This window comes from Taudactylus pleione, unplaced genomic scaffold, assembly GCF_031769625.1.
Source record: "Taudactylus pleione unplaced genomic scaffold, aTauple2 ptg000226l, whole genome shotgun sequence".
NCBI lineage: Eukaryota > Metazoa > Chordata > Amphibia > Anura > Myobatrachidae > Taudactylus > Taudactylus pleione.
Window position 1 is genome coordinate 2,553,462 of NW_028284628.1, and position 16,539 is coordinate 2,570,000.

Below are 16,539 nucleotides of genomic sequence, written 5' to 3' on the forward strand. Positions count from 1 at the left end.
GGGCCGCTTTCGGGGAATTTTCCAGGGCCACTTTAAGTTCCCAATCCGCCCCGTTAGGATACGTCATTAATGTATGTCTTTGTCTGGTAATATCTTAGTGCTTACGGAGCATGTGCAATAGAGATAAGTTTGGTCAATGCTACGTTGGACCAATGAGTGCTTGATACCTAGCACTGTATGTAACTGATATGGGCTTAATAACCGGAAAGCCACCACCCCAGACTAGGGTATATAATCAGGAGGTACACAAAGGACCCTTTAGCTGGTGGTAGACCTGAGTCTGCAGTAGGGTGCTGCCAATGTAAATTGAATAACCTGGGCGTTGTGAAACTATGGGCTCCCCAGAGAGAAGATAAGATGAAGTACATCTTATGCTGAAGATGATGATTTACCGGTGTCATCTGAATACATAGACAAAAGTTGAGTATACAGTATACTTTGTATGTGGTTTGTTTATTGTTTGTTTGTTACTTGTAAATAAAGTGTGTTCATTTGTACTCACTCATATTGGTCACATGTGTGTACTATTTCATTTCGATCAGAACGAAACCCACCGTTATGCACTTGGTGTCGAGAAGTGGGATCGGAAGGGTTAATTAGTTTGTGACAAATAGACTGATTCTGTAAAAAAAAAAAAAAAGTGCAAAATGATGTTTTGCTTTTTCTCTGCTGACCTGTATATTGCATTGTGTATGTTTTCTCTGCTGACCTGTATATTGCATTGTGTATGTTTTCTCTGTCTCATTCCTATGAGAAAAAAAGATTGTGATTTAGCTTAAATCACATGTTATGTTGTTTTGTCTTATTTTTTTTTTAAAAAGAAAATTGAGAAAAATGTTTTACAAACTTTTGAAACATGTGAAAATGCCAAGGGTAGATTACAGAATAAGTTCAAGAAATTTCAGAAATGTGTTAAAAAAATCTTGGATTAATCCAACATGTTTAGGGACGCCTTTACAATGTAGTGATGTGAGATTTTTGAAAGCTAATGATTTTGAAACAGATGAAATGCCATTTTGTGTTTCTGAGGATTCTGCCAGTCTGCCTTTGACAAATTCCATAGGGAGGGGGAGAGTATCCCCACACGCAAGAGTTAAAATGTCAACTGGTGATTTATTACACACATCTTGCGTAGAAATTAGTGAGCTTGAAATACAAAGAGAAGTGTGTGAAGTTACGCAGAAAGAACTTGAAACAGAAATTAAGCAATGTATTCACACCACAGAAAATTTGTTTGATCAGAGCAGTGATTATGTGAGGAAAATTTCTTCTGATTTCACAAAATGTGAACAAAATGTTGAAATCCATGAATGCAGGGAATATGTCCAGAAATCAGATTCAAAATTGAATGCAGATGAGGTTTCTGATAAAATGCCATTGGTTAGTGATACTCTTAAGGTGAATGATGGTATGTCTGACTTGTCCAGGAGTGTCCCGTTTGCTATGCACTGTGAACTGATTGAAAAAAAGGATGTGTTTGCATGGCCATTCAGAGGAGTGTCGCTAAGTGAAGGGGTGGTGATGATGCCTTTTGCCTTGCCCAATGAGACAAAATGCAAGGGGTGGAAGATAGAAGGGATTGCAGTAAATGACCATGCCCCTGAGACTGAAGACTCCCCCTGTGACAACATTAAATTTACATGGCATGATCAACGTGTCATTGTTGAGTTTAAGAATGCAAAAAGTGAACAAGATGTGTTTTCTGATGAAACATCCATTGCAAATGATGTTCATGGTTTACTTGCTCATTGTGAAGGAGGGGTTGGTGGGTACACACTGACTAACCACAAGGGGCATACATGCAGTACAGACACACTGACTGTGGGGTTGTTTAGTGACAAAGGTGCAGATTTTGTGTTTTGTAATGAAATTCACATCCCAGTGTATTTCCTTACAAAGCCTTATCAGCCAAAGGTTTTGAAGCAGCTGAAAGACACACAGTTGCTAACGACAACAGCAGAAACTCTCATGCTAATTAAGGCGTTTAAAGCACTACTGGCTGGCCGAGTGAAATTTAAACCAATGTTTGAACTGTTCATACTGGATTTCTGTATGATCACAGCTCCACAGTGGTGGGAAGATTTCCAAGACAGAGAGCATTATTGGTTCATGGACTATGGTGATACCTGCACCCACACAGGATTGTTGTGGATCTTTGCTGAAGCAAAGCAGCTATCTTTACAAGCTGACAGCCGACAGCCAGAAGAAGGGGCTAGTGAACTTGTTGCATCTATGACTGTTTTCCAAGTCACTGACAAGACTGGATGCCCTGTAAGTCTTCGCGCTGAGAAATGGACATTTGACACAGAGTCTATATGTGCTGCTGTCCAAAGCTGGAAGATCGATGTGGGACATGCTGATACCCACACCTACAGCATCAATGGTGTGTGCACAAGTGAACTGAGCAGAGAACATGGTGTGCAATTCACCGCAAAGACAGCACTGATGGTGCTAGGAGAACTGTTAAGCCATGACGGAGCTGAAGCTGCATTCGAGCAAGCTCAAATCAATGGGATTTCTTATATCCAAACCATGGTCAGAGACATTGCAAAAACCTGTTGTGTTTGCCAACAGCTGGAAATGTGGCCTACCTTACTTACTAATGATAAAGGCTTAATATACTATGAAATGACTGTACAAGTCTGGCAATTTGAATTCATCGTTTGCCACCAAGAAGATGGAGGACGAGTGTTGTACTGAACAGCTACAGGACATTGTCATTCAGGAGTGAAGTTGTCTCAAGCAGAGTGATACAAGATAAGAGACTTTCCTGAAGATGTGACACAGACTGATTTGTTGCTATTATGGGATGTCCGAGAGCATTCAAGCAGACAGACACCCATTTTACAGAAACAACATGGAGTATATTGGGTTTTTCTATGCTTCATACCATTCACAAAACTGACATCAGTATGAATGAATGAGTGAATGTGTTGTGTTGTTTAGGAAACAGGAATGTTCATATATACAATGTTGGGGTTTTAGATCAGGCTGTATACAGTACATATATATTTTGTTAACCGGAGGGTGGTAAAAGGTTGAACTTTTTTAAGTAAGATATCTGGTGCACAGACACAAACACTTATGATAAGGTTGTTGTGAAGAAATGTTTAGTAGGAAGAGAATAGAGACAGGTGTAAGAGATAATTGCAGCAGGATAAGTAAATGCTTATTTTGTGTTGTTGTTATGGTTTATCTCACACTGTTTATTTGTTTAAGCCAACAGGTTGCTGGTTGGAGCAGGAGATGAGAGAACATCGCTGAAGATGTGCCTGGATGGCGATGGTCTGAGAGTGATTTCTTATACAGGAGAGAGAGTCCAGGAGGACAACAGAGTTATAAGATCTGACAGCACAACCATTACATACATCTATGTGTATTCTGCAAAACTGAACTTGTGCCTTATATTGGTTGGATTCACACTCACCAATATTCTCAAGACTTTTTCAAGATTTCCTTAAACTGAACTGAATTTTATTTTACTTCATTGATATTATTTTAGAAGTAATATATATTTGATATAACCATACGTATTCTTCACTGTTTTATTAGAATATTCACATGATATAAATGAATATATAATGTAGAGAGTTAGAAATGAAACAAGAGATCAGTGATGCTTATTGACAGATTCTGCAATACAGCCAGAGTGGTCAAGTCCAGAATGGAAATGTTGCTTTAGTGATTTTATATTATTTGTTACATGTAATCATAGTATTAACCTTGTTATGTTATATGTTATTACATAGTATGTTAGGATAAGTGGTGAAAGTACAATGGAGGTTTAGATTATGCAATGGGGATCATGTTCCTTATATTTGATATGTAGAAATTAGGGTGGAATGTAATCAGTGGGTTAAATTGTAACTTATATGCCTATGTAGAAATTAACTAACACATATACCCCTTGCTAGGCCTCTTGAGGTTTGAAATGAGATAGTCTTAATACAGTTGCTGTTTTTCCATAGAATGGTCAAATGACCGTTTGGGGTCAAAGAAGACATAAATTGAGGCCTAGCTCTACCTGTCATTTCTATTGCAAATAGAAGTATAATGAGCCATTCATAGCTTCTATGTTCTTATCAGTTAGCTACATTCCATTGGAATGACCATCATAAGCTGTGTAGAGATGCTAAGCATTATGGGTAATTAGCAGTGATGTCCAGACTCTATACAAAGGAATTTTCCAGGGCCACTTTAAGTTCCCAATCCGCCCCGTTAGGATACGTCATTAATGTATGTCTTTGTCTGGTAATATCTTAGTGCTTACAGAGCATGTGCAAGAGAGATAAGTTTGGTCAATGCTACGTTGGACCAATGAGTGCTTGATACCTAGCACGGTATTTAACTGATATGGGCTTAATATCCGGAAAGCCACCACCCCAGACTAGGGTATATGATCAGGAGGTACACAAAGGACCCTTTAGCTCGTGGTAGACCTGAGTCTGCAGTAGGGTGCTGCCAATGTAAATTGAATAACCTTGGCGTTGTGAAACTATGGGCTCCCCAGAGAGAAGATAACATGAAGTACATCTTATGCTGAAGATGATGATTTACCGGTGTCATCTGAATACATAGACAAAAGTTGAGTATACAGTATACTTTGTATGTTGTTTGTTTATTGTTTGTTTGTTACTTGTAAATAAAGTGTGTTCATTTGTACTCACTCATATTGGTCACATGTGTGTACTATTTCATTTCGATCAGAACAAAACCCACCGTTATGCACTTGGTGTCGAGAAGTGGGATCGGAAGGGTTAATTAGTTTGTGACCAATTGACTGATTCTGTAGAAAAAAAAAAAGTGCAAAATGATGTTATGCTTTTTCTCTGCTGACCTGTATATTGCATTGTGTATGTTTTCTCTGCTGACCTGTATATTGCATTGTGTATGTTTTCTCTGTCTCATTCCTATGAGAAAAAAAGATTGTGATTTAGCTTAAATCACATGGTATGTTGTTTTGTCTTTTTTTTTAAAAAAAAGAAAATTGAGGAAAATGTTTTACAAACTTTTGAAACATGTGAAAAATGCCAAGTGTAGATTATAGAATAAGTTCAAGAAATTTCAGAAATGTGTTAAAAAATCTTGGATTAATCCAACATGTTTAGGGACGCCTTTACAATGCAGTGATGTGAGATTTTTGCACTACCTTGCAGTCCCACTTCTTCACCCGCCACTGATAGCTATAGTAACTCCAACATTTCTATTAACACGTTTTGTGTTCACTGTACATATGTTCAAATATGATGCTGTGAAAGGCTTAGACCTATTGATGTACAAAAAATGAATGAAGCATTTTTAAACTGAAAACAGATGTTATATTGGAGTTGATACATGTGTGGTAACATGTACCTATGACCATATAAAAACGATAAAACAAAACTTCTTTGCAACATATCCCTTGTGTCCCCTACTGTGTCATAGTAGGTAAATTCGCAGTGACGGTGTTCCGGATAACCTCGGCACTGTTACTAGTGGTTTCCCCTTCGTAGGCTGCTGCTTCTAGCGGAGTGTCAGACAGGCCAGAGTTCACAACGTTCCACTCGGGTAGAAAGTGTTCTTCTTGTAGCTCGCAGAAGTTGTGTAGAATGCAGCAAGCAGCAACCACATCCGACAGCAGGGCGAGTTCAATGTCATTACGCTTTAGTAAGCACCGCCAACGTCCCTTCAGTCTACCAAAGGCGTTTTCCACCACCATCCTGGCCGAGCTGAGGGCATGGGTGAAGGCAACTTTGTCCTGAGGGAGTGGAAGATGCTGTGTGAAGCTCTTCATTAGCCATCGCCTCAAAGGGTACGCCGCATCTCCAATAAGGTGTACTGGGATCTCCACCCCAGCAACAATCTTTGATTTCTGTAAAGGTTAAAATAAAATAAAAATAACAATCTATAGTTTTGGTGGTACACGTATGCTGAAATGGTAGCGTCCAATATTCTCTGTACTGTGCTGCTGAATATGTGTGTTCATTATAGTTCTTTCTATAGGGCACACACACATACTGCAGCACAGCGTACTTGCCTACTCTTTTTTTTTTTCTCTTTCCGGGAGAAGCCCGGGTAAGAGGAGCAGGAGGGTGGCGAGGCCTGACGATTCGTGTCATTAAGCCCCGCCCCTCACGGTAAATTGCCGCTATTGGCTGGAAATTAAACAGGGGAGGGCCACATGACACAATTCATGAAGAATCGCGTCATTAAGCCCCGCCCCCCTACACGGAGGCCCGCGATCGTCGCGGAAATGCTCCCCGTTCTGCCCACTTCACTAGGAAGTGGGCAGAAATGCGGGAGAAATGCCTACCCTTCCGGAGGTGTGGGGGGGTTACCTGAAAAATAGGGAGTCTCCCGCGAATTCCAGGAGGGTAGGCATGTATGTATCACAGTACAGAGAATAGTTAGGACATTAGCAACCATAATAGCAGCAGTACAGCCAACAATCTATATGATATCTGATGGTCAAACACAATATACAGATATGGGGGGGTCTATGTATCGTGGTATTTTTCAGGCAAATTATTTTACACCTGTTTCAAATAATTGTCTGTACTTTTGGTGTGAGACTTTACCACAAAGCTGGCCATATAACTTACAGGAACAGCATTTAGCCTAACCGCTGTCCCTGTGAGTTTGGCCTTGGCACATAGCTGTGATTAGTTCTGTAAAAATACTAATGTTCTTGCCGATATAAATGTTTAATAATGTTACAATCATTAATACATAGGCCCCCTAGAACAAACATATCTACTACTACAAGTTTGAAAAATGTTACACCACTTAACCGACAAAATAATTTTTTCCCAAAAACGCTCAGAAATAGTCTTTTTTTTTTTTGACTGAATTAGATCAAGAACGTCTTTTTAAAACGTATCCACACGATTTCATAAAAAAAAAATAATATTTTTCTTTAAATATCGTATTCGATAAAAATAGCAATTCTTATGGTATACTGTAATGATGGCCATTGACAGCTGTACCATCGAAGGCCGATGGGTTCAACCATCCATAGAAACTATCGATTGTTTGAGACCACAGACACCAAGTTTCATTAACATCGGTTTGCAAACCATCGATGGACGGTGGCCATCCCTAGTATAGTATACCATCCCTAAGCGGAGGCCCCATATCGAGTCTTGATCATACAGGAGTGCCATAATAAAGTCTTAATGAGCAGTGATTTAGATACTGTAGATATATATATACACACATACATACACTCACACATACACAGAAGAAGCTGGTCCGGCACTCACATAACATGATGTATGCTTGGTGCCTTTGCTGAGCCAGAAGCTAAACACATATCGAAATAGCACGGCACTCAAGACTTAAGGAAATCAATGTCCGATCAGTTGTGCGGACTTTGGGTCTCATTCAGACCCGCTCGCAAGCCAGTCGATGGTACCCAAATGAGCATGCGCACGACGGAGGCTGCTCCGTCGTACGCATGCGTGAGACCCGGCGAGCGACGGGGAAGCAGTCGCTCGTGGTCTCGCACCAAAGGGGGCGTGCTGTCTATGGTGAGTGACAGCACGCCCCCTTTGGTGGGCGTGCCGGGGCGTGGCTGCCCAGGTGGAGGCGTTCCCATGGCAACGCCTACCGTCTGGGTCCGGCCCTACTGACATCACTAGCGGTGTCAGTGGGAGTGATTTTGTCTCTGATAGAGCCAAAATCACTCCAGGGCTTGCGGCAGCGAGACCCCACCGCAGGGTCTCGTCGCAAGCCCGATGGTCGCGATGGTCTTGACCATCGCGACCATCATCATGGACGCTCGCATAAGCTGTGGGTGGTAACCCACAGCTATGCGAGCTTCCAGGACGACGCACCAAAAAAACAAACAAAAACGCCCTGATTCGGAGTGGGCGCTCGTTCATAGCGTCCGGCTCTGAATCAGGCCCTTTGATGTCCTTCAGTCTTGAGTGCCGTGCTATTTGGAGATTATATATATATATATCTTAAAGTTATATTGAATGCATGTTGTAAAAATGTTTTTTCTTACGAGTAGTGATTTAGACACAGGAGACTGTGTATGTACATGCATTTTATGTCTATAACTTAAGTTTACAGTGCATCTGAGCGCTCACATTGAGCAGGCTTAATCATGATTTTTGACTAACTTGTTTTTAATTTTTCCACTAGCTGCCCATCGGAGGAAGAGACGGTGTTTGGTGTTACTATAGTAACCAACACCATTGTGTTGCACTCTGTGCAGTCCCGAAACGTTGATCACATAAAGTGAACTTTTTGCAAGCCCTGGAGTGACCTGTGTGGTTCTGGACCATAGGTGTAGTATCACCTCGACTGCTATTTACATTATATTACAGGAGCACGCAGGCTGATGCCCTTTCCTACATAGGAGTGCCGGACCATTGGACATGTATGTATGTATGTGTGTGTATATATATATATATATATTATATATATATATATATATAGTCAGGGCTTTGCTGTTTATACTGATGAGGGCAGGGTATTCATAGGGGGTGGGGCCTGCTCCCATTTCCCCAGGGGGCTGTGCTGCCTGCCTCCAGCTGAGATGGGGGAGGGAGAGTAGGGGCTGCTGCTAGCTGGGGGGAGTGGGTGATAAGGACAGCGCTGTCAGTGCTGCCTTCTCTTTGCTCGGTGGCTTCCTGCTAGCGGGTGGTGGGAGAGCAGGACAGTGCTGCTAGTTTCTATTTTCCTGGCAGCTGCTCTGTCCTCTTAGCAGCCGCAGGGGGTGGGTATGCTGGCGCTGAACTGCCCAATCACTGCTAGCAGTGATTGGCACACGAGGAGAGACTAAGGCCCTGATTCAGACCCACTCGCAAGCGGCTGTCCGCTCGCAAGTGGGTCGATGGTCTGCACTGAGCATGCGCACGACGGAGGGAGCTCCGTCGTGCGCATGCGCCAGACGCGACGAGCAAAGGAAAGTCCTTCGCTCGTTGTGTCTGATCAAAGGGGGCGTGCTGTCGATGGTGACTGACAGCACGCCCCCTTTGGTGGGCGTGCCGGGGGCGTGCCTCCCTGACGGGGGCGTTCCCACGGGAACGCCTCCCGTCAGAAGCCGGCCCACTGACATCACTAGTGATGTCAGTGGGAGTGATTTTGGCTCTGATAGAGCCAAAATCACTCCGGGGCTTGCGGTTGAAAACCTCAACCGCAGGCTCCGGCTCGCAGTTTCGATGGTCGCGATGGTCGCGACCATCGCGGCCATCAAACTGCACGCTCGTATAGGCTGTGGGTGGTGACCCACAGCTATACGAGCGTCCAGGAGGACGCTCCATTTTTATGGAGGGCGGCCCTCATTCAGAGCGTGCGCTCTGCTCAGAGCGTACGGCTCTGAATGAGGGCCTAAGTGTGCAGAGGGACCAGGAGGTCCCTCTGAGATAGGCGGCTGCTAGAAAATCATCTTCCAGCAGCCGCCCACTAAGCTTTCTGACTGGTCATATCAGATACGACCATGTCAGGGAAAGTCCAGTCTGGTATGGTCGTATCTGATACCACCGTGCCAGGCAAGTGGTTAACAGGCCGGCCCTGTAAAAAAATTGCAATCTATTATTAGAGGCCTTGGCCAACCTGTGGCCCTCTAGTTTTGCAAATACACATCCTAACATGCCCTGCCAGAATGTTTGCAATTCCTAATAGCAAAACTATGTCAGGGCATGCTGGGACTTGTAGTTTCACAACAGCTGGAGAGCCACAGGTTGGCCAGGCCTGTACTAGTAGGTTGCAGTGAAAAACATAAGAATGCAACACATATATATTTACCTCTCTAGGGAACAACCAGCCATCTTGCTTCTCCTCCGCAATCTGGAACAAGTCGGAGTTGGCCAGTACCTGTGAATCATGAGCATGACCAGGCCAGCCAATAAAGACATCTGTGAAGCTGAACATTATACATATTAGCTGTATTTAACAATACACATCATGGGCACAGCATATCTCTCACATTAAAATACAACATACTGCTTACCAATACTTATGGTCCACTACAGCCTGCAGGATGATGGAGTGCCAGCCTTTGCGGTTGTGGTAATCCGCCGGGTTGTCTTTGGGGGCATTAATGGGTATGTGGGTCCCATCTATGGCTCCGCCGCACTGGGGATATCCACGTTGCACAAAACCTTTGATTGTGTCATCCAGCCGCTCGCCTTGCGGTAAGGAGATGAAGCGGTGGTAAAGGGTTTTCAGCAATGCCTGGGTCACTTCCCGCACTAGCCCACACACCGTCGATATGCCTACACCGAACAAGCTGGAGATGGTACGGTATTGCCCAGGGGTGGCGTACCACCACAGCACAATTGCCAGTCTCCTGCACGGCTCAATGGTCTTGCGGTAGTTGGTGCTTCTCCTGGTGAGTGCTGGGGTGAGAAGCTCCAGCAGATAATTGAATGTAGGACGCGACATACGAAAGTGTGCCATCCACTGCTCTGGTTGAAAAGCTTCCACGGTTGCCCAGAAAGCTTCTCCATGCCTGCGATCTCTGGTCCACACCGATCGATCTGTCGCGCTGGTAAATTTCAGTATGGATGTAATGCTGACCGAAATCAAAGCTCTCCTCCTGCGCAAATACCTGCGTCGAGTATTAGCCCTCTCCACCAGGAATTGCGCCCTCCTCCTCCTGGCATGAGACTGTGCCAGGTAGCACAGTGTAAGCAGCTGCATCAGGCTCTTATTTGATGTGTAAAACAGCAAAAAACAGAAAGAACTCAGGAACTCTGGGCTACTCAGTAGTAACTTGTCGGCCATGGTTAATTCAATGCAGTGAGCAGACACCACCCACTATTCATGACCTCATCTCTGTGTGCCTAGAAAAAAAAGTCAATTTCTTATGACACACAGTATATTGCAGGAATGACCTGGGTCCTGTGTGAATGGGGTAGACCCGGGAATTTCCCAAGTTAAATGTGCTGTGTGAAAGGGGGGTAGGAGCTTTGACCCGGATTCAACCCGGGTTGAAAAATCCAGGAAAAAAATGGGATTTTCTGAGTTTTCTGTCTGGAAGTGATATTAATTACAACAGCACTCAACATCATCCGACACAGCATCAACTCTACAAAAATATAAAAAAAATGGTGACTAGCCAGTATAATAAGGATCAGTTAAGCCATAGGTTCCCAAACTTGGTACTAACAGTGCAGGGTTTAAGGATAACCATGCTTTGGCACAGGTGACTTAATTAACATCTCAGTCTTTTGATTTAAACATATGTGCTCTGTCATGGATAGCCTTAAAACCAGGACCGTAGAGTGCTTTGAGCACCGAGTTTGGGAACCTCAGAGATAAGCAATGTGTGGCTTTCCTGTCGTTTTGTGGAACTACAAGTGCCAGCATACTCTGTTTTTGAACCAGGGAATAGTGAGTATGTGGATTTTATGCAAAGAACATGTATTTATGTAAGAGGTGTGGGTGGGATGAGTTTCTATATTCTGTATTTGGGACAGGGGATCCCATACCGGGGTTAGGAAAAGGTGACGAGGCGCTTGTGTGACACCAACCTGACCCCTTTACCTCAGGGACAGGGAAGTACTAGCAGAGCCCGCCCCTCCCGTGTTTAAATAAAACTCCGCCCACTCCACTTCCCCCTCCCATTGGCTGCGGGCTACCAGTGCAGTGCTGCAGTTACTATCACCTTTAACTGTAACGCAGGTTACCTCGTAGCAACGGCGAGCCCTCCGGCAAGGCGTCTCCCCATTCGCCGACGCGCCGGAGATGGGCGTGGCCACAGGAGGGGCTGGCAGACAGCGGCCTATGGTTGCCCCTGGACTAGGATACACAGTTGCATTTTCAAAAAAAACACACTCGTACCACGTGGGGCGGTGACGTCAGGGAGACCTGCTAGGAGGAGGAGGAGAGAGAAACAGATTCAGGACCGGCTGCTGTTGGTACTCGGGAGAGAGAGAGCTCGCGCCGGCAGCAGCCCTACTTAGTCGCGAGACCAGCCAGAGAGCTGCGGCGGCCGTTGGTCAGCCCAGCGCGCGGACCTATCGCAGCAAGCAACCCCGGGGTCGCGGGCTATAAAAGGAGGTGAGCGGAGCGCAGTGCGGCAGTCAGTCAGAGTGAGAGCTGGCTGCGGAGTAGGTGGCGCACCTGTCACTGGGCGGAACGCCTGTCACAACAACAACAACAGCTCTGGGTGATATACAGAGGCAGGCATCACACATACTATATACTGGGTATGTGTGTGTGTGTGTATGCATGTGTGTGAACATATATATATATATATATATATATATATATATACACACACACACACACACATTAATATATTGCCTATACAGATACATGCATTACTATAATATGCTGTTGAGTGCTATTGTTCCCTGACCTTCTGCCCTCCCCAGTGTAGCAATGTACTCTTTTGGTGTGAACCCCAGTGCCCAGCTATGGGAACGGACCATTTTTGCCCTGGGGAAAGCCGTCATACCATTATTATTAATGTTATTTGTGTAACCCCTGTCCCGTTGCAGCAGTCGGAGCATTGTGTCTGGCGCATACAGAATAGAGTCAGAATGGCTTAGGGATAACCATTGGCTGTATAATCATTGATGGTGTTTATACAATAGATGGTCGCGGGTTCCGCAGATCGTAACCACCAGCTGTCGTTACCTGCAGCCGATGTTGACCATCGGTGAACAGACAGATGGTAAAACTATTTGGTGTTAGACATTCGATGATCGCTAACCATCCCTAGCTTTAGGCACCCATACATCAGCGGTGTATTGGGCCAATTCCCTGATCCCCAGGTGCCGGGGTTGGGGCCTTCGGTGAAATCCAACATGTTTTATTTCACTGATTTGCCGAATCCGATCAAAATATGATTGTGATCAGCAAATTGGGGATGATTAACATGAAGAATATCACCGATTTCCTAATGGAATGGCAATCATTGATGGGGAATTGGTTAAACGGCCTGCAGATGCATGGGGCCCTTTAGATTTGCATGGATGATCCAAATATATCTTTTTCCTGCATTCATCACATGCAAATACCATGCATGTAAATATCTGCACAGTCCGTGTAGGGAGCACTTCCTCCTGGTTCGGGAAATCCAAAGTGATTGAAATGCAGCTCATTTTCATTTATCCTTTGTGCAGTCCGCAGACAGAGGATTCTGAATGTGACATTGATTGTAAATAGATGTGAACCAAACAACAGCAACCGCACAGTGGGCCTGATTCAGTTTGTTTCGCAAGTCTGCGTTCGCACACATCCCGCTCGCTGTGAAAATATGCTAATGAATGCACGGCAACCGCAGCACTATACCAACACGCCCATCACAGTATAAATCCTGCCCACTTCCCATGATATGCATGCGCAAGTCAGCTAAAACATCGGTAACATCGGAACCATCCGCACAGTTGTGGTTGACCTGACCCTACCGCAGAAACAGTTAAACTTCCTGTCGCCATCTAGACCTCTGCCAGCATATGCTATCGCAGGGGCTTAATTATGCACGCCCCTGTAACGGCGTTTGCGTTTCTCTGACCACCCCCTGAAACGGTCACTTCCTGTCAATCTCTGGGTGGTGGGTCTGCGTATTGCCTGCGATCGCATTCCCGATCGCAGTGCCTGGTTCGGACACGCGCACTGCGTCTTATAGGCATGCGCAGAATGCAAACATCGGCTGGCTGCGTGCGAACGCAGCCTTGCTAATCAACCTGAATAAGGCCCAGTGTTTCCTGACACCTTCCCTGACACCTTGCGGTTGCTGCTGGGACAATAGTCACAAGATGCCCAGATGTTGTATCGGCTGCAACATAAATCTCTCTTTCTGCTGTTTTCAGGGTAAGCCACAAGGCTGCTATAAACGCAGGCAGCGCTAGGAATTCACCTCTGCTTTCTGTGTTCAAACCACAGCCGATGACATCTGGCTTTCCGTAATGGCTTTGTGTATTCTCTGCAGAGATGTTCCCCGGTATCGCAGCTGTATGGTTAGAAAGTCGGTAAATTCTGCGGCTGACTTCCTGCATGCCGCAAAATCTGCCATAGGATAAATACAGCCGCAGCATAATTCCCTGCTGTCCCTAATATCCCGGGACTGACCGCTAATAGAGAGAGTTGTCTCTATTTTGAAATTCCGTCCAAATGTGCAGAACAATTTCTAGAAACAAATCTGTATTAAACATACAACAAAATGAAACAAGATTTATGAAATTGTCATGTTGGGAATTGTGGTGAACCAGTGTCCACTTAGACATGAGTGAATAGGGATGTTTAGGACCAGATCCATGTAAGTTGTATTAAAATTTTGGCTATGTTACATACTTGTACACGTTGGAAAGATCTCTGATTATACAGTATATAAACATGATCTGTCTACTTCAGGTTCCTTAGGGTCCACAGGGCACCCAACGTCACCTGTGGACCTTAAGGACCTCGTAGAAAGGGAGATAACAAAGGTAAGTTCTTACCATATCTCCACTTATTTACTGAGCTTGTCTGCATGCAGATATGCTTCTGGCCAGATATGAGTATTCATGAGAAAGGAGTGATTATGGGGGAGATGTACCAAACCTTGGAGAGAGTTGGAGATGTAGAATATAGCAACCAATCAGCTTCTAACTAACGTTTATCTAGCACAGTCGATGAAATGACAGAAGCTAATTGGTTGCTATTAGAGATTATCGGTTCGGTTTTGGCTCTGATCTTTCCGCCAAGTTTGCATATCAGAACAAGGCAAAACGTCATCGTTCACAGATATATGTGCGGAAATGACAGTGAAAGATTACATTTTGTCTTGTTCTGAGATCCGAACTTGCCCGGAAGATAGGAGCCAAAACCAAACTGCTCATCTAGGTGTTATCGACAACTTCACTTTATCTCTCTCAAAGGTTTGATACATCTCCCCCTATTCCATGTATTGGCAGGAGACTGAGTCTTGGAAAACCGGTGACGTCCTCAAACTGTAGGAAGATGTTTGGCCACATTTGAAAATAGTGTCCTGATTGGCTCTGAGCAGTCATGTGAGATTAGCGGTGCTGGATCTTCAGCCCACAGGACAGTCTGCATTAATTATGGCACAAAGTACCGGACAGGAGGGCGGGTCGTAGTTTCATAGTTGATTACGTTAATAGCCACATTGCATTCCTAATGCTGTGTATTATACGTTTTAATTTAACACTGCTGCCAAATAAGGTGGAATATACCATCCTGGCGGAGTTTCATGTACTACAATCCTGATCATGTTGGCTGAACTTGTATCTTATGTATTTTGCTGCATTTATAAAAATAAAGTAACTTACACTGGGTAGGGGCTTATTAATGGTGAGATTTTGCATGACTGGTGCAGTGCCTGATGGAAGTATCTTTCTGCGCACAGACAGCTGACATCTGCGCCACCCCATGTTGCTACAAGAGACCGGCGACGGGGACCTCCTGACACGAGCAGCTGCTCAGGGAGACCTCGAGGAGGTGAAGAGACTGCTCCACCAGGAGAGGGTTCATCCTGACTGTCTAAACCGCTTTGGCAAGACTGCCTTGCAGGTGTGTCTGAGATCTTACACTCTCTATAAACATGCAGAGACATAGTACAGTGGACTCCAGAGCTTGCACTCTACTTAGGAGGCCCAGGGGAAGGAACATAACTTACATTTCACTCTGTGTATACAAAGATGTCAAATAAAAGGGAGCATTACTACTAAGAGCGCACAGTACCATGTATATTGTCCTGCCTATTGGTTGCAATTCTGCATGCAGTGTGCCACTTCTCTAATTCTGCTTGTCATTTTGGTGACTGTACTTATGTTGAATGATTAGAAAGCACATAGAGAAACTGGGACGATGTTTAGCCTCTCCGTGTGTCGGGGAGGTGAGTGGCTGAGGCGACTGGTTTCGTTGATTGTATTGGAACAGGTGATTATCCCTGATGTGGCACCACGCCCCACTCTCTGGGTGTGTGAATAATTAGCAGTCACCCCATGCACACAGGGGATGTCTCTGCATGGGAATAAGGATGGATGCATGTTGTGTTCCTGCCAAGGCAGGGCTGGCAGATTCTGGCCTGGAGGGAAAATAAAAGAAAGTGGCCCAGGCTCTTCTATCAGCGTGCCCAAACGGAGGAAAAAAAGGCTGGCGTGGCTTTATATAACCAATAAAATATAATAATCATTGTTATGTCAAGGAGCTGTAATCAACTGTAGCACATTCCCATCTGACCTGTGTTCAATGTTACCTAATCCAGTGATCTCTATATTATGCAGACAGCATCTCATTGACCGATATACCATACAGAGAGCATCTCAGTGATACCCCTTTCTCACTAAGCTTCTGACCTGGGATATTGCCGGGTCAAGTCGGGTGCTGTCTCTGTTTGAAAGGGTCTATCTGGGTCCTTGGTCCCTGGTCGCACTATAGGCACCCTTGGCCTAAGGCACCCACATTTCATGTATGGGATAAGGGAATCTAGTTTCTTATCCTATAAAGCGTTTATTTAGGTGGGACTGTCTTATATATTGCCTAACACTCCTGAAACTTTCATTGGTGCTCAGAAGATTGCTAGTAACATTAGTTGGGCCAGGGATCAGGGCGGAGGTTTAAAAAATGAATAATATCAGGAACTTTCTCTACCAA

General features: G+C 44.6%; 1 protein-coding gene across 1 annotated transcript in view; it reads left to right on the forward strand.

Moving 5' to 3' along the window:
- Window positions 1-11,792: 11,792 nt before the first annotated feature.
- CDKN2D (cyclin dependent kinase inhibitor 2D) overlaps window positions 11,793-16,539 on the forward strand; it is a 7,828-nt gene continuing 3,081 nt past the window's right edge. Inside the window, exons 1-2 of the mRNA XM_088479138.1 lie at window positions 11,793-11,994; window positions 15,290-15,453. Coding sequence (XP_088335264.1) covers window positions 15,313-15,453 — 141 coding nt within the window. The 5' untranslated portion in view covers window positions 11,793-11,994; window positions 15,290-15,312. The remainder of the gene's footprint in view (window positions 11,995-15,289; window positions 15,454-16,539) is intronic.